Source organism: Egretta garzetta, unplaced genomic scaffold (genome assembly GCF_000687185.1).
Source record: "Egretta garzetta isolate BGI_Z169 unplaced genomic scaffold, ASM68718v1 scaffold166, whole genome shotgun sequence".
Lineage (NCBI taxonomy): Eukaryota > Metazoa > Chordata > Aves > Pelecaniformes > Ardeidae > Egretta > Egretta garzetta.
In genome coordinates this window covers 178,695-202,755 of record NW_009260133.1, presented here as the reverse complement: position 1 = coordinate 202,755, position 24,061 = coordinate 178,695, and the positions used below count along the sequence as shown (strand labels likewise).

At 37.7% G+C, this 24,061-nt stretch overlaps 1 protein-coding gene across 5 annotated transcripts in view; it reads left to right on the top strand.

Moving 5' to 3' along the window:
* Window positions 1-1,343: 1,343 nt before the first annotated feature.
* Window positions 1,344-24,061, top strand: part of RCOR3 (REST corepressor 3) — a 30,703-nt gene continuing 7,985 nt past the window's right edge. The window contains exons 1-11 of one of the 5 annotated variants that reach the window (XM_035897010.1): window positions 1,384-1,416; window positions 2,999-3,051; window positions 3,160-3,279; window positions 4,765-4,926; window positions 5,181-5,305; window positions 6,889-6,967; window positions 9,623-9,841; window positions 11,522-11,599; window positions 12,375-12,432; window positions 17,984-18,225; window positions 18,657-21,897. In XM_035897010.1, the coding sequence (XP_035752903.1) occupies window positions 4,774-4,926; window positions 5,181-5,305; window positions 6,889-6,967; window positions 9,623-9,841; window positions 11,522-11,599; window positions 12,375-12,432; window positions 17,984-18,225; window positions 18,657-19,001 (1,299 nt within the window). In that variant the 5' untranslated portion in view covers window positions 1,384-1,416; window positions 2,999-3,051; window positions 3,160-3,279; window positions 4,765-4,773 and the 3' untranslated portion in view covers window positions 19,002-21,897. Of the gene's footprint in view, window positions 1,417-2,998; window positions 3,052-3,159; window positions 3,285-4,764; window positions 4,927-5,180; window positions 5,306-6,888; window positions 6,968-9,622; window positions 9,842-11,521; window positions 11,600-12,374; window positions 12,433-17,983; window positions 18,226-18,656; window positions 21,898-24,061 lie in introns of those variants that run through there. The other 4 variants (XM_035897009.1, XR_004842367.1, XM_009641581.2 and 1 more) reach the window with 4 other exon arrangements.

Here is a 24,061-nt window from a genome sequence, read left to right as displayed (position 1 = left end):
TACAGAGTTTATGGAGCAGTTAGGTTATCTGTCTTGCACATCTCATTTTGGAAGATGCCCGAGTTTTTAGTTTTTCTAATTAACAGGTTTTCAAGTTCACAGTCATAATGGATCTAAAGATTGCAAAGAAGATGGCAAATACAAAACACTGCCAAACTAAAGGGGGAAGAGCAATAGTACATAATTAGAAAGCACTAAGTTGTTCTCTTCTGCAAAGCATTGATTTGTTTTGTTTTGTTTCCTTCAACAAGATGCAGAACCTAATATAAAGTGTGGAAACTTAAAATGGAGTGAAAAGTTACTTGTTTCACTGGAAAAAAAAAAAAAAAAAATCGGTCCTTCTCCAAGAAGGATGCAAGGAAAGTTCCTATGAGGGTGATTCCTCAAGGAATTCATACTGACACAAGTGTAAATACTCCAGTTGTTGAGTAATGGCTTTAGCAAGATGAACTGTTGTCAACAAATAGATTGTAAGAGGCTTCATGTAGAAGCATACATTTGTAAAATATTCATGAAAAGTAACTACTAGTTAATGCTTTTCCAGTATTGGGGAATTTACTTTCTTTTACAGCGTGTTTTTAAAAATCAAAGACACTGTGATTTATACTTTGTACAGAGTTGCATCAGTATTGCAAAAATTGCTCTGCCCTCCTGATGGGCTAGGTAACTTGGGTTGCTTCCCTTGCTGCGTTGAGGTGGAAGTAAAACACAAACAAAAAACCAAAACCACCTCCAAAAACAACCAAACAAAAAAAGATTACTCTTACACCGAACTACTTTCTACAGCTACACAATTTGGTTGGCTATGAATGTCAAAATTGCATGGCTATGAAAATCAAAACTAGAGAGAGGGAGAGATGAATAAAATTGTTTCTGGCATAGTTGTTAGTATAGTTCCTTGTTGACAGGATCCCCCTGTCTCATGGGATTTTTGTTTTGAGGAAGCCTAGCTTAACACAGTAGATCCTGATACTCCTGTGATAGTGGTAAACTTTAGAGTACTGATAGACAATCATAATTTCTAGAGGGCTGTTCCAACACAAGTACATCTAAATTTTGCATCCATGCCAACATCAGCAATGCACTTTAATGCTCCAATTGTGGTAACCAGGATCCTGTCTAATATCCAGTTACGACTCAACCTCTTAAGAGTAGTGTTCAAATTCAACCATTCAATGTCGTAAGGAAATAATGTGGAATTAATGATATTTTTTTTTCCCCCTACCCTTAGTAGTTGGGCTGGACTTCTTAACATGGTTGTCTTTTACTTACTGTCCTGTGAATAGTTGTTCTCTAGATCATATTTATAAATACTGAGACTTACTTGTTTTCTTACAGGTGCCACAAAATATACTGATAAAGATAATGGAGGGATGCTTGTATGGTCTCCATATCATAATATTCCAGATGCCAAGTGTAAGTCCTTGCCTGCTTAGGAATTTGGATGCTTAAGTATAGCTAAATAATTGTTTCTGGTGTGCCTGCTTGCTCTTTATTTTACGCACAGTGAAATTGCAAATTAGGAAATAAAACACAAAGCTGCTTTTTTATTTTATTTAGAGAACTCTGGGAAAACGAAAGATCACCTTCTTTTATTTTATAGTTAAGTCTTTGTTTCAAATAACACTGCCTGTGTTGTATCATCATCAGCATCTGTGAAACCTCCAGTTATTAATAAAACAGCTACACATAAGGAACTCGCTGCTCTAAATTTCTGGGAGAAGGAGTTGCAGTGGGCAAATTCAGAAAAGATGTGTTAAGGCCCAGTTCAAGGGGGAATGCTCAGGAAAAACTGATCATTTTCTCTCTTCAAAAGTGACCTGAAATACAGGAGTCTTCTGACTAAATGTGATCAATTATCTGTTTAATCTGGTTTAAACCTGCCTCCTATGCTACAATTTCCTGTATGTAATAAAGGGGAGTGAACTTTGAGGATGCAGTCATGAGAACCTGGTCCTCAGGACAGTTTCTACCTATGACCAGTAGTTGGAGGTGTGTGTCCCTCTACATTTGAGGGAACATACCTTCTACTACTGCAGAACAGTTAGAAATAAAGTACTGTACAACTATGGTTGTTAAACACTTTCTTCATCCCTTTGTAGTACAATTAACTCTTTGCTGCAAAAGTTCATGGCAAGGACATATCTGATCCATTCAAATAATGAGGAAATAATTATTTCCTGTTGTCAGTCATGCTTCCTTTCAGCTATATTTAGTTGCCACTTAATTGTGAACTGTAGAAGGCGAATTAGAAGACTTTGTTCTTTAAAAATAAAAAACGTACCCATTGAAGATCAAAACTACCAGGACTTAGTTGCAAAATGATGGAAAGTGTTCAACTCAAAGCTGGCTCTTCTATGGCCAAATACAATTTAAAAAATATGTTATTGGTGAATTTGATAACCTAATGATTGAATTTTCATTTTCTCTATTGAAAACTGACTTCACGTGGTGGTTAAAATGAGCGTTGGTCAGTGAAAACTGTATTAATATCTAGGATATGCACAATCATTGATCTAGGATCTCTCTACATTAATTTTTAACATGTTTGGGAATACGAACAGTACAAGTATTTCAATTTAAAACTAACCCAGGTATCTGCACACACCCCCAGTGTGTTTGTCTTCTTAGAAGTGGCTTCCAGGAAGACATAGCCTTTCAATAACCAGTTAGTCCCTGTTTAAATAAATAAATTAAGCCTCTGTGGTTAAATTAAGCCTCTGTGGCTTTGTTGTAGTAAAAATGTGAAAGAAAGCATCTTTTTCGCTGAGAATTAGCTTGTGTAAAAAGTTCATACAATTAAATATTGGATTAACGACAGCGGGTTTGTTTAGTATTAATAAAGCTATGAATATATTTAACGATTTGGGGGACCTGGGCCTGTGCAGTGTATTAAAGCATGGGAAGACTGTTTTCCCGTGTTAGATGGCTAATTCTGAGTCACCTTATAGCAGAACTAAGCGTACTAAAGAATAATTCTGACATTGCTTTGTTACAGTGGATGAATATATAGCAATAGCAAAGGAAAAACATGGATACAATGTGGAACAGGTAAGTGCTGTGTAATGAGTGCTCATTTAAAGGATTTTTTTATATAAAAGTATAACACAACTCTTTTTTTTCCCTTGGTTACCATTAATTAACGCTGTTTCTCTTCAGGCACGGCAGCAAACACTGCAGTTAAATGGATCTGCATACAGTTGTGGTCTGGATTCTCTGCAAAAGATTGAGCTCTTTGTTTTCATGACATGCTCAGCTTGTAATGTGCACTTTTGAAAGGTTTGGTATGTTTTTTGATACACTGGGCATGTCATGCAATTGTGTGTGTATATTTATCTAAAGAATTCCTTAGGAAAGCAGCTTACAAATTTAATATTCAATACTGGAATTAAAACATAGTACAATTTTGAACCATTAATTGCCATAGGGACAGCACTGGAAAGGTTTCTTGCATATTTAAAAAAAAAAAAGAGGCAAACCAACTCTAAGTAAATGTTTTTTTCAGAGGCAGGAAAACTGAATCAAATTCTAGGTTTGAGAGTAATAAACAAGTTCACTTTTTTTGATAACATTTACTCGCCATCCTGTAAAAAGTACAGGATAAAACTTTGCTGGTCTGCACTTAGCTCTGTTGCAATTTCCTTCATAAATTAACTGGTTTATGTAAAAGTGAGATTACCTGTTGCAAAAAATATTTGCTATACAAGTGGAAACAAGTTGTATGATCAAGTCTTGGAGGATGGCAGCTCATAATAGCAAAGACTTGCTAGTCAACTGCTATCTGAAAAAGAGGCTGCCAATGTTATGATGTCCAGAATACCTTCAGTTTGGTGATGTTTGTTTATGGCTTGGCTTTTGTTAGGGGAGAGAGGGAACTGAGGGATCTCAAAATAAGTCTACAAAAAAGACTAATTTTCAAAACGACTTCTGGTACAAAATACTTGTAGACTGTTTACAGTGGAATAGAAATTGTCTTTGCAAGAGATGCGTGTCACTTGCCTTTTTAACAAGAAAAGAGGTTTGCTATGTCCTGGCTGCTAGACGATGCGAAATCAGGGGTTTGGAGAGCTGATGGACAACTGGTGATCATGTCTGCACTGTATGGTTGAAACTGAGTGGATTGCATTTCCCAATTCCCATGCCAGACTTGGTATCAAATCTGTCATTGATTCTCTGGCAGAAAGTGTAATCAGTGTAAAATTCTTTAAGAATATCGAGAAATGAAATTATGTAAGAAAATACATTTAAATTTCAATTCTTATTAGGTGCACATGACATGGAAGTGGCCGTGCTGTTATTAATGGATTGGAGAGTTGTAGAAAGACCACTCTCACTTTGAACTTTCAGACTTGTATTTTGGAGGATCCTCTGGCTGCTGAAAAGTATTTTTATTTTCTTTTTTTGAGTGGGCTGGTAATAAAGGCCTGAAGACCTATAAGGAACTGTGTAGCTAATACATGCTTGTAAAGAAAGCAAGCAGGTCAGATTTGAGCCTTTTAGCCTAGTTCATGCTACTTCAGAATTACTGCTGCCACGCCAACCTGAAATTGTCTAGCTTTCATAGCTCTACTGAAGTACAGATGTGCCCACTCTTCGTATTGTGTCCAAAGAGAATTTTGTAACCTATAGTATATAGCCCATAAAATTGTGAATACGTTTTGAGAAGGGGTTCTGATAGTCTTAATTTTATTTTAAATAAATAAATTGTGTTTGTTTTTCAACTTGTCTCAACATTTTAGAAAGTTGACTAAATTTCTTTTCAAGGCTCTCGGCATGTTGTTCTGGCATAAACACAATATTGAGAAGTCCCTTGCGGATCTTCCTAACTTCACTCCTTTCCCTGATGAATGGACAGTTGAAGATAAAGTCCTATTTGAACAAGCATTTAGCTTTCATGGAAAGAGCTTTCACAGGATCCAGCAAATGGTAAAGTAATATTTTAATCAGAAGCAGTTAGTTTCATCACAACTCTTGGACCCATAACTTCTTCACTCTAATAAAAAAAAAGCCTTTCCTCCCCTCCTCCTTTTTTAAAGATGTATATGAAATACATCCTTCTTTTCCATCTCATCCATGTGTTTCAGATATTTGGGTAAAGGTGGTTGTAAATAGAGCAGAATTGTTATCTTGTGTGGATTTTAAATTTTTAAAAGTATTAATATGTTAATAAATTCTTCTAGCTTCCAGACAAGACTATTGCAAGCCTTGTAAAATATTACTATTCTTGGAAAAAAACTCGCTCTAGGACAAGTTTGATGGATCGGCAGGCTCGAAAACTAGCTAATAGAAATAATCAAGGTGACAGGTAAGTTTTGTATTCCTAAGTAGCTAACCAGAGACTGAAGTCTTTCTAGGTAGAGATGTTGGACTAGTTTCCAGCCATTATATTTCAGCGTGAACCATGTTTTTAGGTTTGAGCATTTCTGAGATATTTCTGCTTTTAGCAAGGGGGTTGGTACCTGTGCTTTAAGAACTCTCTCTCTACAGTCAATGTGAGTTGTAATAACACACTTCAGTGCTTTAATGAATAACTTTAAAACAAGGGTTTAAAAAACCTGGAGTCTAGGGATGTGGTTTAGAAATAATACTTTATTTGAGAAGTCTAACTCAGTTGTAATAACACACTTCAGTGCTTTAATGAATGACTTTACATTACTGTGTGGGGAGGAGAGTGCTTTTCTGGGTGTGGGGGTTTTCTGGGTGGGGTGGTTTTATTGGTCTAGGCTTTTTTTGAAATAGAATGCAATTAAAACGGAAAGATTAACCACCGTAAAGAGCTGTAGCAATTAGAATGCCCAAGGTAGTGTTTTATATCAAAACTTTATATAAATACAAATCTTATTTTAGGAGACTTAGAACTATTATCAGTCAAAGAGAATATGAGCTCAAAATAGTTTTAAATTGCCTTGGATAGAAGGGAATGACTTTTCCCCTAGTTACTATGAAATTAAAATTATATTGCATTTAGTATATTTGAGTATTAACTTGCACTTTTTTAAAAGCGTTTTAATATGTTGAAAGCATAAGTAACATAATCATATTTATATCGGAAAGTATGATTTTTACATCTACAAAAAACTGCCTAGCTAGAGCAAAAGGGTCTATTTAATTATGTTATTGAAAAGAACTTCTGAAATCTAAAATTCATATGCTTACTTTGTGACCCTATAGCTGAAAAATTACAGAAGAAAATAAATATGCTTCTAATACAGCATTTGGCAGTTTTTTTGCAATAACTAGAAATTTTTGTTGGTTTTTTACATTCATTTATTCAGGAACTATATTGTGTGAATGACTGGATTGGACTCAGCTAAACTAACTGTTATCTTTTCAACCTTTTCTCTTTGATATAATTCAGCAGATTTCATTCTTCCTCCCCAGCCCCCCAAATCGCTAGATCTTGAGCACTTGGGTGAAAAAGCAGTCCTGAGTTTTTTCCATCTTGTATTGTCCCATTTTCCTCCCCACAGACTTCAACAAGGGGTTATTCATACACCTGGTGCAGTGGTTTGAGAATTGATCTATTAAAACTAATGTGGCAGATGAAAAGTTATTTCTAGCCTTGGTATAGTTGACGAACCGTGTAAGTGTTCATGCTGGCCCAAGTGGTTGAATTGAAGAAAGGTGACGCCAAATTTGTTGGCAGCAGTACCAGCACTGCTCAAAGTAATTTTGAAACTACAGTTTAGGATTGCTTGTTTATCATAATAGTCATTAGAATTTAATAAAGGGAAGATGTTTGTAACAGCTCTCTTTTGAAAACTACAAATAACTTTGAGATACCATATACTTAAAATAGATATTTTAGAGTAGCTAATTCTGTCTTACCCTGATACATGTTTATATTTGGGGTTAAGAAATGACCAGCTTCTTATCATCTGTCCTCAGTGATGATGACGTAGAAGAAGCTCATCCAATGGATGGAAACGATAGTGATTATGATCCCAAAAAAGAAGCCAAAAAGGAGGTAACAGATAGCTTAACGGTGAATGTCGGTTTGCTTGTTTTCTGTGAATGTGTTGCTGTGAAGAATATGACTTGCAGTAAAGAGGTTTAGCTTGCAGCCTGCTGAATTCACAGAGTTTTTAGGTGATCAAGATCTTGACAACTTCTGATTGAAACAAAACTTTATCGTATATTTTTGCTATTCTGTGGACATGAATGCATCTCTCATTACCTCCACAATCTCCTGAGAGATCTTCAAGTTTTGTAAGACATGTATGCTATTGCGACCAGGTAAAACAACATTCCCCCTGCCTCTGTCTTGTTAATATGTTTATAGTTTTACTGGTTGTGAATTATTGGAAACTAAATGTTTTCTTTGCATTTCAAAATGAAATTACATTTTTCCAAGAACAACTTCTTTTGTTCTTTCAAAGCCACAGTGAGGTTATGTGTTTCAACTAATATGTGGCTTTATTGAGACGCTTTCTACTAATAAATGTAGAGAAAAACATTTTTGTCTCCTAATGAGCTCTTACTGTGAGCTTTACAGATGAGTGCTGTGTTTGGGGTATGTTCAGATTTTGGTTTTCTGGGGGGGTTCTTCTGGTAAACATAAGTTATTTATCAACAAGACTAGAAAAACACAGTTAAGCGTGTAAATGTTTGATCGTTTCCTTGATCAACTTAATGCATTTGTGATTTTCTTAAAATGGCAGAGTTCATGCTGCTTGAGAATATGAGAGGAGAGGTAGTGCAAAACTTCAACATTCCCATGAAGCAGTATCTAGGATTATTAATAAAACTTTGCAGTTCTACCAAAGATAATGCTGAGTAAGACACTGATAGGTTCAGATCCCATTCTCAGCTTTGAAGTGACCTTCAATGTATTGCTTTATCTAACTGCCTTGTGGAAAAAAAAGGACAATTACCCCTTTCTGTGAAAGGGTTTGATATTTTTATTTTTTTAACATGCCAGGGTATGGTTTTTAGAACTTGAAATGGCACAAGGTCTGATAATGAACACTTCTACTTTTTATTCTGCTGTTGTAACAATGTTCTTGCAATCTGTTGATTTGAGTTCTTGCCTAAGCCACTTCTAAATAAGGGCAATTTTGTTCAATTTACTTTCCTTCCTTATTGTTTGAATCAATACATGCAGTCCAGAATGAAAGTAGTGTGTTCATAGACTTCTAGAATCAGGACAAATAGGTTTGCAGTTTCTGATGAGCTATTTGAATCTACATAATTTTGTGATCTTAATTCTTCTGGTAGGATTTGCATATGGAAACTTTCTGTTACCAGAGAAAACTAAAACAAGCCAAACACTCTAGCATGGCAAGACAAAAGCTTGAGAGAATATTTTCACTTTAAATCCACATTGAACAGACAGGAACTGCAATTTCATACTGAAAGAGCAATGCAGAACCAAAAACCAAATAGTATAAATGGGCCAGAAGTAAACTTATCCTTGGGATTTTTAGATGTCAAAGATGCAAGGCTCTGCATCGGCTTTCTGAGGAAGAGGAAATATCTTAAGTGCTTTTAAGATTGCCTCTATGAAGTCTGTGGACGGGATTAAGATGTTACATTAGCCGGGAAGAGGATGTGGCAGAAGGTCAAGCATAGTAGAGGAAAATATTGTCTGCTGATCTGTACTAATGTTACAGAACATCATAATAATGGCTGCTGCAATTTGTTTTCTCTCCGCTGTGATCAGTTGACCACCTTCTCTTAACCTGCATAGATGCCAGCAGGGAGCTGCTTGAAGTAGCAAAAAGCCTGAATCCCATCTCTGTTCTGGTACTTAGCATTGCTTTGAATTGGAAAATCCTTGCAGGGGAGAGTCATTTTTGCTTCTCTACTCCTGATCTGTAGGGAACCCACCTGGTTGCTCTATGGGAGTCAGGTACATGCAGACTCGCTGTTGTGCAGCAATGCCCACTGAAGACAAAGCTGAAATTTTTAGGTGTCCATGCATAGCAAAACAGCTGCTACAAAGATTGCATCTCCTCTTTGCTATCTCTTTCCACTTCAAAAAAGCAAAACCCAAAAGTTTAAGTTTGCTAAATTATATGGGTTTTTATAATGACTGCAAAAGTAAATCCATCTTCTTTCTTCCAAACCTCAATTCCCCTCCCAAAGCAAACAGCACTATCACTTTCCAAGAGGGCTTGCAGCAGGGAAAAGTGTCATCTTGCATTCTTGCCTGTCCTGGTTGACTTTGACTCATTCTTCTCCCCTGATATTCACCTGAATTCTTCATATCTGACTAGAAATAAATGTGTAAATTCACTGTTTACTTGGTTTAAATATGTAATACATATTTTTTTCTTTACCTTCTGCTTACATAAGATTTTTGCCCTCTTTCACAGTATTCAGACTGTGATTTCTGTACCAGGTATTGTATTTTCAGCCATGTTAAAAAATGAAAAAAAGAAAATAAGTTTTTGAAAACTGGCCTTTCTGAGTCTAAGCAGGCTTATCCAGCAAATGACTGGTATGTTCCATCAGCTCCTCAGCAAGACTTAGTTTGGATACTACATGCAGAGGAGGATGTTAGCTTGAGTTTTCTTGGTCATAAATATGACATTATAATGCTATGTGATACTTTATTCTTTAATAAAGTTGTATATAAGATACTGTTATTCTTTAATGATTTATCTCTTGTAAATTAAAGGGCAATAATGAGCAGCCTGTTCAGACCAGCAAAATAGGTCTGGGTAGAAGAGAGTATCAGAGCTTGCAGCATCGCCACCATTCTCAGCGTTCCAAATGCCGTCCACCAAAAGGCATGTACCTGACCCAGGAAGATGTGATAGCTGTTTCCTGTAGTCCCAATGCAGCCAACACAATTCTTAGACAGCTGGATATGGAACTAATCTCATTAAAGCGACAGGTACCATGGGTTATTGGTCTTGTTTTGTTTTCATCTCAGATTGTTCTGATTGTAATGATTTTGAAGATTATCTAAGAAGATTCTGAAACTTCTTTAATGTGAGTCTTCCTAATTTTGTTCCACAGTTATCACCAGAAATGCTGGACACTAGCTTACTAGCTATTTGGGGTTTCTTTTTTTCTGTTCATCTGCTTTTGTGGATAGCATGAAACAAGATGACTTCCTTAAAAAAATAAAAGGGGGGTGGAGTATGGTATGAAAACAATGTTACAGGTCTGGGGACAGGACAAAACCAAAGTCACCTTTGAGTTGATTTTTTTTTTTTTTAAAGTTTGTTAAAAATATTTGTGTGACAAGTGAGAATAAGACCAGTGAAACAGTGGAAGTTGTATTTGTTATGCTTAAAATTGTAGCTGTCTTTCTGGATGTCCTTTCCCACATACCATGAAAGTATGGGGAAAAGGGAAATCATGGGCCTAGGTATTTCTCTGTTTGAATTGATGAGCTTTTTACTTCTCATTAAATTTAGAAAAGCTTTGTAGTGTTCACCGTTAAGAGGACAATTGCCTGCATCCTTTGCATGAAGAAGTTAACTTTTGGCACTTGAAGCACAGAATCTATTCATCTTCTAAGTATACAGCAGTACATGCATGCTTGCTTTCTAGGAGCGATGGGGCTACAAAGTCAAGGCTTATCTCCCGGAACTTCTGCCTCCTTATAGATGGCTAAGAGCTGCCATGTTACAAAATCATGGAGTGAATAAAGGGTTTCATGGGGTTTTTGCTCCCTTGTATTCTTTTACAGGAGAAATATGCTTCTTTCTGTCACAGCAGGACTCTGGGGCTAAATAGCATAGGTGGGTTTCACTCTTTAGCCTAAGTGTAGGTGAGTTACAGCCTTGAGGTTGTGTTTCTCTTTTGTTTTTTTTTCTTGCAGTGATCTCAGAGATGCAGCCTTTGGAATCTCCCATGAGTTGTCTGCTTTTGTGTCCATACTTAAAGAACACTTGTAATAGCTGTGCACCATAGTATGCAAAACTATTTTCGTGCCTATGTTACCCTGTGTGCATCACTGTCAGGTTTAAATGATAGATATGTATACATACAATTTGGAAGTGCTCTCCTTTATATAGACTAAGATATTTTATTTAAAAATTTTAAATCATTTCAAGAGTCACCCTTAAAGGAAATCATGATGATCTAAGGTCAATAAAAAGCAGTCTGTCAGAGGAACTAACTGGAAACATCTCTTTTTTTTTTTTTTTTTTTTTTTTTCTTTTTTTTTTTTCTTTTCCCCCCAAAGTGCTTTTTGGAGAAGGAAGTTAATATATACAGTACATCTCACTTAGATTTCTAAGAACCAAGTTTTGTGTCTAGAATATTCTGCATTCTTCAAGAACATATGCATCATTACCAAAACTTGCTTGTTATGTCCTACTTTTAATATTCCTGCAGACAAACTGTTCTTTTGAAAGACTGGCTTAAATATTTTTCTCTCCATAGTAAACTGTGCTGTATTTTTTAATATTTTTTTTAAACAGTTAAAAATAGTGAAGCCTTAAACCATAATATTTCTCTTTCTAACTTAGGAGGTACACTTGTGGCAATCCTAGTGAAGATATATGTGTAAAGTGACCAACTTTCTTTGTGGAGCTGATTAACTTTGTTGTTTTTGACCAAGGTTCAAAATGCTAAGCAAGTAAACAGTGCACTTAAACAGAAAATGGAAGGCGGGATTGAAGAATTCAAACCTCCTGAGGTAAATCAGAATAAATATTAGAACTTGTGGCCTTGCACTTAAATTAGTGGGAAGCTACAGAAATGTGTTTTGCTGCAGCATAGTGTTTGCATTTCAGCAGCCCCTTAAACAGGATCCACTGAATTACATGCAGGGGTGAGTCTGTCTGGCTTCTTTACAAGAAATTAGTGGTAGGCTTTTTTTTATGGCAACTGGCTGAATAACAAAGGAGAAACTGAAATGTCATGTCTGTTCGTGACAACAGGGAGCTGAAATTGAGTCCTGATAGATGGGGGTTTTCTGATTAAAAGTAGTTACTGTAGATGGCTAGCAGTAAATTCTGTGTGAAAACATGACTATGTATACATTTGGGCATCCAAATTGAATGATTTATTACTATTGAAGTTCTCTTTTTGTTTGTTTTAAAGGCTTGGATATGAAACATAACATGAATGCAAAACAATCCAGACACCAAGTCCTAATAGTTTAGATAAATGTAACTATAAGTTCAAATTCTGTCTGCATAAAGATCATTAGCTTGTGCATAAGTTATGATATAGCTAATATTAAGAACTGCAATAAAACAGAGGAAAAAACATTGGTGTAGTTCTAAGCTCAAACCCTTAAATGCTACTTCGTGAAAGCAATATTGAACTATAAATTTATGGCTGTTAAGCTAGAGAATTTTACCTGTGTTACAAAATGTAGTGCAAGTGAAACACATTCTGATGCTCAGATATTTTGCAGCTGTTGAAACATCTTAATGATCTTTGTGCCATTTTTCTGATTTTAATAGTCTAATCAGAAAATCAATGCCCGTTGGACCACAGAAGAGCAGCTTCTTGCAGTACAAGGTATGTTAATAGTAGTAGTGACTTGAACTCTGGTGCAAAGGATTTGAAGAGGTACCCAGGCTTATGTTTGTATTTCCCTCTAATGAAAAGCTAAACTTTATCTGGTCTTACAAGAAAGTCACTAGGAAAACAGCAAAACTAGTGAGAATATTTAGGGCGTTCATTCAAGCAACATGACTTTTAGTTACCCATATTAAATCTCAAATAGGAAAGCTAAGCTGGGTTTAACAACTGTAGTATTGCCAAAAAAGTCTCTTCAGTCATCTTCTAAATCACCTTACATGAATTTCTGTGAAGTGGAACACTGAAGTAATAAAACTTGAAGCAAACACTTATTAAGATATCTCTCTATATTCTTAAAGTAGGAAAAAGCAGAAGTAAAACTGTTTTACAGTTACTTTTCTCTGTTTGTGAAGGAATAAAAGAGCAGATACATATCCAGTGGAGGCCTTTTAAGAGTCTGAAGCTGGATATGGATACTTGACTAACAGTCTTATTGGAGAAAGCCAACATTTTCTAGTAGGCTATTGATACAGCTAATTTTCAGTCATTTTGTTTATATGAAGGAAAACTGACACTTGTCTTGCTTTAACATGCACTGTCTAATCCAGGAACATGCAAGGGAAATATCTGGAGAGCCTAATGCTGTCTCGAAGTCACTATATATTGACTCACTTCTATGGATCATCTTTTTTAAGATAATATAACCAGCTCAGTTATACACATCTGCTTTATTTCCCTGTATTCTTCACCTCCTTTAAAATGAAAGACTGAATTTTAGTATAAAACCGTGAGCTGGATCAGGATATCAGTCTAAAGTTGTCAAGTATGCCGTACCTGGTAGTTACTAGTCAGATCACTGAACTTAAAGTTAGGTTTATTTTGAAGTGTGAATGGAAATGCTGAAGAGCATGATGTGTCTGAAGTCATGCCTCTCAACTTACCTGCCTCAGACTGGAATTTGCATCTCCAAATCTGTTTCCTGTCCTAAGTTCATCCTCTCAGTATTACTAAGAAGCTCACTTCAAAAATTTTGTTCCCAAATGTAACTGAAGGAGATGCCTGTCTTTAATATGATAGTCTAGTAAGTGGAATGCTTGCTGGAGAAGTGGGGAAAATCCAGGTTCATTGTGCCTGCCTTAGCATGAAAGGATTCAAACCATCTTGCATTTTCATAGTTTAGTTATCAGAGCTCTCACTATGCATCAGTTTGGGAAGCGATAGGAGTGCATTGAGCTCTTGTTAAGCTGTGGCACTATGTGACCGACAAGGTAATAATAAAACTGGAGCATGGCCGAAAGAATAAGGGTTGGTCGTGACTCCCTGGAGAGGAGTTCTAGTCTTCTGGTCTCACTCTAGAGAATGTTTCATGTTTTATAAAGGTAGTCAGCCTCAATACTTAAGAGCGGGGTGAGAAACCGGGCCTTCTGGAAGAAACCTGTTACCATTGAATTTACATGTGCTTATTGTATGTAATGTTTCCTTTTTAGTCCCCTTCCTTTGCCACTGTATAAAATGGAGATGGGAGAGCACCTTAATGTCAGGGACAAAGTATTCTTATTGTCCCTCCCTTACCTACTGCCCAATAGTTGAGTCTTCCTTCTGGAATGAGAGTGCTGTAGGCATTAATCATAGAATCACAGAATGTTTGGGGTTGGAAGGGACCCCTAGAGGTCATCTAGTCCAACCCCCCTGCAGTGAGCAGGGACACTGTTAACTAGATCAGGTTGCTCAGAGCCCCATCCAACTTGGCCTTGGCTTAACCTCCCATCCCTCAAGCTAAGGTCTTGCTTCAAAATAATTGCTTCAGCTTGCAGACTTACACATGAAGGAGCCACGCTGTCTTTTGCCCTGACTCTCTTTTTAAAAGAAAGTAGCCATGGTTGTTGTACTAAAAGCTGCCACAATGTGTGTTAGGCTTGAACTTGGAAGCTGATTTGAGCATGGGGACATTCAGTTTGTACATCTAAAATAGATTTACTTCATCAAGCGTATTGATACGTTTTGGCATATGCTTTTAATAACTTTACAGAAATCATAAGCATTAAGCAGGTAGGTGGCACTTCTGTGATTTGTTCACTTGAATTCAGACATTAAATCCTACCATGGAAATTATAAAAATAATCTGCAGTAATATAGTGCAGTAATATGGTACTGTTTTTCCTAAACATGAAAAAGCTCTTGTCATCTGTGGGCTAATCTCAAGAGACTGGCAGTAACTAAAGAGGAGGTAATGAAAAAAACCACCTTAAAATAGAGCTGAGTGTGTCATCTTAAAAGCAGTGTGGCTGCTGGCAGTGGGGTTGTAGGCTCAGACTTACAATCTCTGAGCCGATTTTTTTGCAGTGTAATTTATCAGGTTACTGTTCAACTTTGCATAGTTAACGAATGTAATGGGCCTCTTCATCACCTGGGGTGTTCTTAAGTTGCAAACTTTATTTATGTATAGAAATGTATGAACGTGATCATCTCTTCAAGCTGAGATCTCAGCCGTATGAAAATGGCAATTGCAAAAATGTTTTAAGACTTGTTCAGAACAGCAAAATTTGAATTGAAAAGCAGTGCATGCATTTCAGCGGAAAACAGTTGGGACAACCAGGCTCAAACTCTGTGTAAGGTAGTTGCCAGGAGCACTGTAATGCCATCACAGTGAAACTGCAGCTTTCGTAACCTGAAGGTTGCCGTTAACTATTTCTGCCTCGTCGTGGTACTATATTATATTGCTTTGGACGCAGGCTGATGTTTCATGTGCCTGTCAGTGTTTGCTTTGCCGTGCAGCATTGAGCAGCGTAGACAGCATCAAACTCAGATTTACGAGTTTTAAGATGAAACACTGTAATAGTGAACACGCACGTGTTCAAGCACGCCTTTGCCAACTGGGCAAAGTTTTGAAGAGCTTGAAGGACTCCCATGACCAGGGCTACTTTCAAATGAGCTGAAAGACATACATGTGAAGTGAGGCTATGCAGTCATCTTTTGAGCTTTGCTTTCAGCAACCTACTAAAATTATTCTTATTTAAGAACAGATTAAACACTTTAGAAATAATTTGGGTGGTGTTTAGCACAGAATTCTTATAAGGATGTGTAAGTAATGTGTGCCAATTTGAAAAGGATGATGAGTTGGCATCAACTCTTACAGATATGCCAGCACCTTATGCATAAAAATTTGATAAACATGTACTGAACTTCCTCTCTTTCTGATGCAGCTTAAAAGGAAGGGTTCTGCTACATCATTGTGCAGAAGTCATTGTGGTGATGCTAGGGCAGTGCTAAATAATGCTCTGAAAAGAATCCCAACATAAGTAGTGCTGTGTGTAGCTAAACTAGGGAAATTTTATTTTCTTTAGATATTTCTTATAGGTTGGGCTCTCAGTGAAGGCAAGATACACTGTTTTCAAGCTGCTTGCTTGAAAATAGGCTTTAAGACCTTATCTTTGACAACTTCAGTTAAGTTAGCCAACAGGCTCAGTCAGATTAAGGGGAAGGAAGAAGTATAAACAGCATTGCGACAGAAAAGGCTTAAATCAGTAAAAGGCTGAATTAGGTTTCAAAGAAAAGTGTGCTTTGTTCTGCTGGGCACTTTGTTCACTCAAATAATTGTACAGGGTGTTAGCTATCTTGCAATGGACATTTAAAAATCATAAATTGGTAAGGGTGGTAAAGGTGGGGCAATCAAAGAATATTAAAACACTGGAGGGAGTGCTCTGTGGACGCATGCAGTTTTTAAGGAGTATAGCTGATACCTTGCATAACTGATGAAGCGCAGAGCCAAATCCCCGTCTTTGCTTTGCCTAGATACGCGCCCTCCCACCTGGCTCTGCTAGGTCCCTTTGTTTTCTTTCCAAGGTTCTTGCAGTTGGGATGGTTGGATTCTTTTTTATGCCCCAGGAAAGATCTTAAATAATGTAGCTGGGCTCTTGACAGTTGAAACATCAGCTTCAGCTACAGAAATTGTTACTGTCCTAGAGCTGAACTTTTCTTTTAAATTGCAGTGAGTGTACATTACCACATCAGAAGTGCGTATTAATGAAGAAGGCAGAAAAGAGCAGAACAAGCTGAAGGTCATACTCTTCACAATTAAGTTGAAAAGGAACATAGCTTTCAGATTGGAAACAACTCTTGCTTTCTGAATCCTTTGCTTCACTTTTTGAAGTGAGGCATGAAATCAGACATAAATTTCTTTTCCTGTAATGAGACAGAGTTCTTCTCCTGTAAGCACTATAATATGTTCCGAATGAGTTTAGTTATCAGGAGCTTCACAGAAGGAGTCAAATTGTAATTCACTCATGCATAGCTGAGAGCAAAAAATTAGTCTGCTGTTTACTGAGTCTGAAGTAAAACTCTGTTTTATTTGTTCAAGTCACCAAACTTTTGGACACTTGTGATTAAAAATATACTTTGTGCAGCTAAAAGCTGTGCTCTAGGACGCTGGAGAGTTTGAGGTTTTGGGGGTTTTTCTTAAGCAGGAGAGAGGGAGGAACTAGATACATACCCTAAATACAACTGAGAGAAAAATCAGTAAACTTTAGATTCTAATTCCAATCTTAGGTTAAAAATTACAGAATGCTGTACTCAAGGTTGTTTTTGTGTTATATGCAAATGTAGTTTTAGAACTTTAAAATACACGTGTTGGGATTTTTGGAAAGGACTAGCATCATTTTCTTGTGAAGTGCTTGTAAACAAAAGTGACCTACTGATACCAACATGAAAATGAATGAAAGGAAGGATGCAAAGATCTTCTGTCATGCTGTTTCTTGCTGGAGGAATTGGTCCTGGAGGCTTGTGCTGGGCTGTCTTACAAACAGACACCAATAGCTTATATTTACTTACATTCCCCAGTGTGGTTGTCCCAAAACCCCAGGTTTTTCTGTCCAGCTTGAATGGTGAATGAAAGCTTAAAAAAGACTCTGTCAGGTGAATGCTTGCCAGTTGCTCTTCATAGCCTTAGCAGAGCCTGTCACAAGTGGAGGAATAAGCCATATATCGTGACTTACGGAACTGTGCCCCTCTGTTCTGCCCTGTGCTTGATCCAGTAGCTACTGCCCTCCACCACTCCTGCTGCATAGTTTGTGGGCAAAGAAACATCTGCATGCAGCTGGTACGGAGGGAACCTGTAGAAGCTGTCAACATTTGTCACTTAACATTTCTAGTGTTATACCCTGTTTACAGCTATACACACATGCTTGGTCACCCTCCATCTTGAGCTTGTCTTGGGTTTCTGCCCCTGCTGCAAGCACACCGAAGGATTTGCTTTATTCGTCAGAGGCCAGAGATCTCTGTGGTTTTAGGTTGGGAGGCTTGGTGAGTAAGCCAGGATCTTTAAGAAGAGTGGGTAATGACCTTTTATTAAAGTTCTTTATTTGTATGTTGATAGCTGTGCAATTAAGAATTATTTTGGTTTAATGGAAATTGAGGCCTTCTCCTAATTGAGAAGTCTTCCTAATTAGTGAGTCCTTGGTTTGCAGGTCCCATAGGTTCTCTCTATAAATACATCACACGTAGCTGTGTCTGACTGATTCTTCACAGCTATGTTATTTACTTTGCCTTCCAGGTGTCCGAAAATATGGTAAAGATTTTCAAGCTATTGCAGATGTAATTGGCAACAAGACTGTTGGCCAAGTGAAGAACTTCTTTGTAAACTACAGGCGTCGGTTTAACTTAGAGGAGGTATTGCAGGAATGGGAAGCGGAACAAGGAACCCTGGCTTCTAATGGTGATGCTTCTGCTTTAGGGGAGGACACAAAAAATACTTCTAATGTGCCATCAGGAAAGAGCACTGATGAAGAAGATGAGGTGTGTTTTGTGTACCAGAAATAAGTAAGCATGGGTTGAGGAACAGCATTTTATTTAGTGATATAATGTAAGGTTAACTGGTGTGGAGTGGCAAACCGCATTCTAAAGAATGATGATGAGCTTGCATAGAACTTCAGCCAATGCCGTTAACCAGCTGGGAGCAGGACTGCACCTTTCATAGTGACGATCATGTTACTGTTTTATTGTTAAAATACAGTTCTTGTTCTAGAAAGAAGACTCTTGCTTCATAAATATTTTTTAGTTCTGCTGTTTATAATGTTTTGGTTGGTGATTTCTTTTCAGTAACTTCTCAGTTTTTTGGTTTTGTTTTTTAAATGCTGTTTCCTCTGTAGTGGACAGTGGCAGCCCAACTGCATGGCGACCCGGCTGGGATGGCTGTTCACGCAGTCTTGTCTTTGTCCTTTGTGCAGGCACAAAGCACTCCGGCCACTCAGTGTTTAGGCCCTTCACCTCCAGCACAGGCATCTGCTCCAGCACCTACCGCTCCCATGGCAACTTTAAATCAGCCGCCCCCGTTACTTCGTCCAGCGCTTCCTGCTGCTCCTGCTCTCCATCGTCAGCCTCCACCACTTCAACAGCAGGCGCGATTTATTCAGCCAAGGCCGACTCTAAATCAGCCTCCCCCACCACTCATCCGCCCAGCTAATTCCATGCCTCCTCGTCTAAACCCAAGGCCGGTGTTAACCACGGTTAGCGGCCAGCAGCCACCCTCGCTTATTGGAATCCAGACAGAATCTCAGTCCACTCTGCACTGAAGAAATAAAGCAGAATTATGCTAACTCCTACATTTGAAAAATTGTATCAATGTACTTTTTTTTTTTTCCCCCCTGAATAACAAAGCGGCGAAAAGAGCAAGCCTTCACAGGTATCAGACCAGATTTACAGAGGAGCAAGCTAATAACTAGAAATGGAATCATGTGAATGACCACCTGTATAAAAATATTTTTATGTCAAAGACTTGTACAGCAGAACAATGCCTACAATACAGCCCTCCTCTATATGAATAACTGTTGAAGGAAGCTAACTTCTTAAATGAATAAATGTTCAACACACCAAGATTTTGTTTAACTGATTTTTACTCTATTTATTTTATTACAGTTCTTTGTAGTCAAGCATCTAACTACAGGAAAGTAGCCTGGCAAATCTAGGAATAGATAATATTGTAGGAGACTTAATGTAGCGTTGGGTTTTTTTGTGTGTGTGTGTGAATTTTTTTTTTTTTACTTTTTAGTGAAAAAAAATTAATGGCCTTTGGTTCAGAATTTTTGGCCCTGTTTAGGTAACAGTTAGAAGCATTTCATGCACTTGTAAAATGTAGGTGTTTTTTCTCTTCGTGTTTTCCCCAGAATGCTTTTTCTTTTTTAAAAAGGTACTGTCTTATTAAATACGCCTCTGAAAGAGTATTCTGAACACTCAGTGAGCCATTGTACCAAACTTACTAAATCTCACGTGTTCTACTCATAGGAGTCCAGTTGCCTGCTGCAATATCTCTTGTGGGCTGGACTGGAGAGAGGGGCAGCAACTTTCACCACCCAGGGGGATGACAGGAGAGGAACCATATAGCAAGAATCATTAATTCAATTTGTTATTCCACTAATTCTTCTAATTTAAGTACAGTAGAATTTCATTCCTCTGAGAACAGCTGGCTGCAGTTTGTGTATGTTCGATCATTGCTATCCCGCCTGAGAATTCGTAAGGGAAGCATAGAAGCTGATGGTGGTGGTAGAATACTGTGGCAATAAGAGCTACCTGCCACCGTCCCAGTCTTATTGTGAAAATTATGATCTCTGATTTCTGCTATTTCTGGCGGAGTTGATTAGCTGGGCTGGGGCGGGGAAGGGAAGGGAGAGGTTGTTTTGTTTTCTTTTATTGACTAAGTAAAATCTGCATTTGGGTATTAATTACTGCTTCCAAATTTTAGGAGATTGAAAGGTTTTATTTCCATTGCATTCATTAAACTGTTCTTGTCTGAAACCTCGATTTATGTCCAGCAGTGTTTGGGGGGGCGGGGGAGGGGAAGTTAGGTTGGTTTTTGGTTGTTGTTTTTTTGTTTTGGTTTTTTTTTTTTGTAAATTAGAAGCCTTTACCCTCCAAGTAAACCAGGCTGCAAATTTGACAGCAGTGTTTGAAACTGTGTGATCTAAATCAAGCTGTTGAAAAATACTGCATTCTTGACTATGTAATAACACTCATGTGGACTACCATACTATTGTAGAAAATTATTTTTGCTTATAGCTGAAATGGTGTTTGAAAATCCTTTTAAATCCATTCTGTCATTAACTAGATTTGCCCTTGACTAAAATGAGACTTTATTTGAAAATGGAATGTGCTCTCCCTTGGCTTTTTCACAGATAAATTGAATGGTCTAACGATCAGTTTAGCAGCTGGCTAAGGTCTTTTTTATGTGCAAAGGGAAGTTCTCACAGCATCAGATCCTATTTCATTTGTAAATCTAGTATTAAAGTTTGATAGTTATGGCCTGACTTGCAGTTAAGGTATTGACCTTTATGTTTTACTTCTTCATTTAAAGATATTTTCAAACCAAACTTGAGAGATTTTTCTTTCCAAACAGCTTTCACTAGTGTGCTGAGGTCTCATACAAAAGGTCCTTTTTACAATTTTTCTTCTGCATCAGAGTAGATGCTTAGCTGCTACATGAGCATCGGATGACCTCTCTTCTAAGAAAAGCACCATTGTAAAACAAGCACTGAGGAATTCATGGTCACTGAAATTTGTGTTCTGGGAGTCGTAAGTGTCCCCTCACCAGCTACACCCAAATCTGGCTGCTCTCCAGTCTTTAAAACTGATATGAAACCAAGCTGGTACCTTTTGACATCCTAAGTATCTCAGTTTAATTGTTAACAGTGATAAGATACATCTTCAGGATTTCTTTTTTTTTTCTTTTTGTCTTTCTTTTTTAGCATTGAGTCTCCCAGGTGTGCGTATTGTACCTTTGCTAATTTTTGTCTTGTCTCTTGTCGATAGACTTCAGTATGCAGAATGTTGGGTGTTGCAGTACAGTTGGCCACCACCAACTGCTATAAAACTGTTCAGTACATTGTAATTCCGTTTAATCTTGTTTAAATATTCTATAACTGGGCAAAGGTGCTGTATTTGAAGGGGGGAGGGAGGGTCAGAGATAGATAGTATTTCTTAATTTACATACACTGTAGCACACAGTAGGGAACTCCTAGCATTTGTAGTACTAAATAAGTATGTACATAGCAAAATGTCTTTATTGTGTGCTTTGCAGAATATGTGCATACAGTTTGCACGTCCTGTTTTGGGGGGTAGGGTTTGTTTTAAGCAGTGTTTGCCTGGAGAGTGATATGCTTGCTGCTTAATCAAAGGATTAAAGTTTCAAAGAAATCTGTGTCTTCTATTTTTATGTACCTTGTAATGGTCTAATATGTTAGGGCCCTTATACTGTGATTCTCTTCTAAATTCATTTATATTTTTTTAAGAATTAGAAATAAAATTATACAATGGTGTTGATTTCAGTGGGGAATTTCTTTTGCCGTTATCTAGTCTCCTGTTTTGTAACGTAGTAATGAACTCTGATTTCAAGGTTGGCTTAATTTTGTCACTTTAAAAAAAAAAAAAATGTAAAATGTTTGCACACTAAAGTTTGGCAGAGAACGTGTATCTTACATTGTTCAAAGCTAATGTAACTCTACAGCTTTTTGTACAGTTTATTTTAGTTAATAAAGCAAAACGGTACTAAAAAAAATAACAGATTTTACAGATGTAAGGCATAATCTGAACGACGTCTTCTAGGAACAACACTTGCAAAATATGGATGTACGAGAACTATCAGATTTAATTGTTGCACTTTAAATCAGAATGGGTATGAAGCTAAGCAGGTATTTCTGCTTTAATAAAACAATCACTAAACATTGCACATCATAGTAAAGCAGTTTAATTTGTCTTACAGCTAATCATGAGCAAAAGGAATTATAGTTACCTCTGTCCTTAGGTTTTTGTTCATCTTTATATTGTTGGGATTTTTCTTAAATCATATGGTGTTTATTCTGGAAACCTCACAGTTCCTAGAAAACAGAACATGAGCTGGTAGCTTTTATATGCGGGAGTTTGTGTATGAAGAGAGCGGCATTGTGGAGTTTAGGGAAGATTTTAGGGTGAAGGTTACTGAAACAATGTTTTGTGCCTTTTGCTAGCCAAAGAAAGGAATAGACTGAAGTTACAGCTGGTGCTGGGCAGAAACATGGTGGTCAGGCAAAAGCAAAGCCAGGGCAAAGACAAACTTATCAAAATTGTTTGCTTAGAGGTGCATTTCAAAACGCAAAGGAAGCCATAGAGGAGTTGGCTCCTGTCACAGCTGCATTTGCAAAATGGTGCGACTGTAAATGGTGCTGAATACATCTTGGTAGTTCTCATAAATGTGGTGAACCTCCAGCTTTTCCTGAGGTTGAAATAGCTAAACCTCAGAGTCTGCCTTTCCCTGAGTGAGTTAAAAGCAGGCCTGTTGTGATATAGACATCGTCTTTAAGATCACAGGAAGTTGTATGTGAGATAGAAAGGCAAATACAAACTTTTAACACCACTAGTAGTCTGTTACTGATGAATTGGGCATCAAAAATGCGTAGTCAGGTATGGAGGAGAGGCAAAATACACAGGCAGCAGCATCTGGACTATTCAGTAAGCAACTGGCCTGGTTTTTTTTATAACAGACATCCTTAAAATTGATGCTGAAGTAGAACTTTAGCAAAATAACTCCTTATTGCTGTTAGCGATGTGGAAGTTTTCCCTTGGACTGGCACAAAAGGAAGAACTGAGATTCAGGGATTGCAATCTATGCTGCTGCTTCAGGGATCTGACTTTTGTCTTAATGCAAACCAGGTCTCCTGTTACGTTCACTGAATTTTAAGAGGGGTGATTTTAGAAGCAATGCCTGCACCATGATACGTGATGATCCATTGGACAGATCTTTGTCACCCCAATGCTCTGTTCTGGGGGATTGTGATGTTCTACAGTAGAAGTAGGATCATGAGTGCAGAAAATGTATGACTTGGGAACCTGATCCCATCTCCAAAGAAGCTACTCATTTATATTTATAAATATTTACTTACAGAAATACAATGCCTGTTGTCCTGACATGCTCCTGTGAATGTCCCAGACAAGCAGTACCCAGACTAACCAGGATATTCTTAAAAGCTAAAGGGGGGGGTGGGGGGGGAAGTCCTCATTTTTTTGCAAGAGGGAATGTTTTAAAAGGTCTCTGTTGTAGTAACAGCCTCTACACCTTTGCTGGACTCCCAGAATCTTAATGCAGTATGGACTGACACCCTTGGGAGGGGCAAGTCTGAGTCATTTTAGCAAAAGAAGAATCTGAAACCGCTTTATTACTCTTATTTTTAGAGCTCGTCTTAAGCCAATCCAGATAACGCAGCCCAATTGTTTCTTTTTCCGATTGTTTCTTTCTCATCAGTTTTTGTGCATGTGCTAGCATGGTGTTTTCCTTAGAGAATGGTTTTCCTAGAAGTGGTTTTACGTGAAAGACGGAACAAAGCGCAGCAGTAGGTGATGGGGAGCGAGCAGTAAAACAATTGCATCGGTACCATCGGCTGCGTTTGTAAAAAAAATCCTTTGGTATGTCTCAAGTAATAGGCAAATAATACTGGGATATAGTAATAGCTCATGCCTGCATCCTTTGCATATTTAGCTTGGGTTTTGTTTCGCTATTTCGGTACTGTAGATGTAAAGAATAAAAGGAGAGTTAACCTGTGTTCCGGGCAGGCGGGGAGCTGGGAGTATCGCCCGAAGGAGGAGCGGATGCAGCCGCCTCATCCCCACG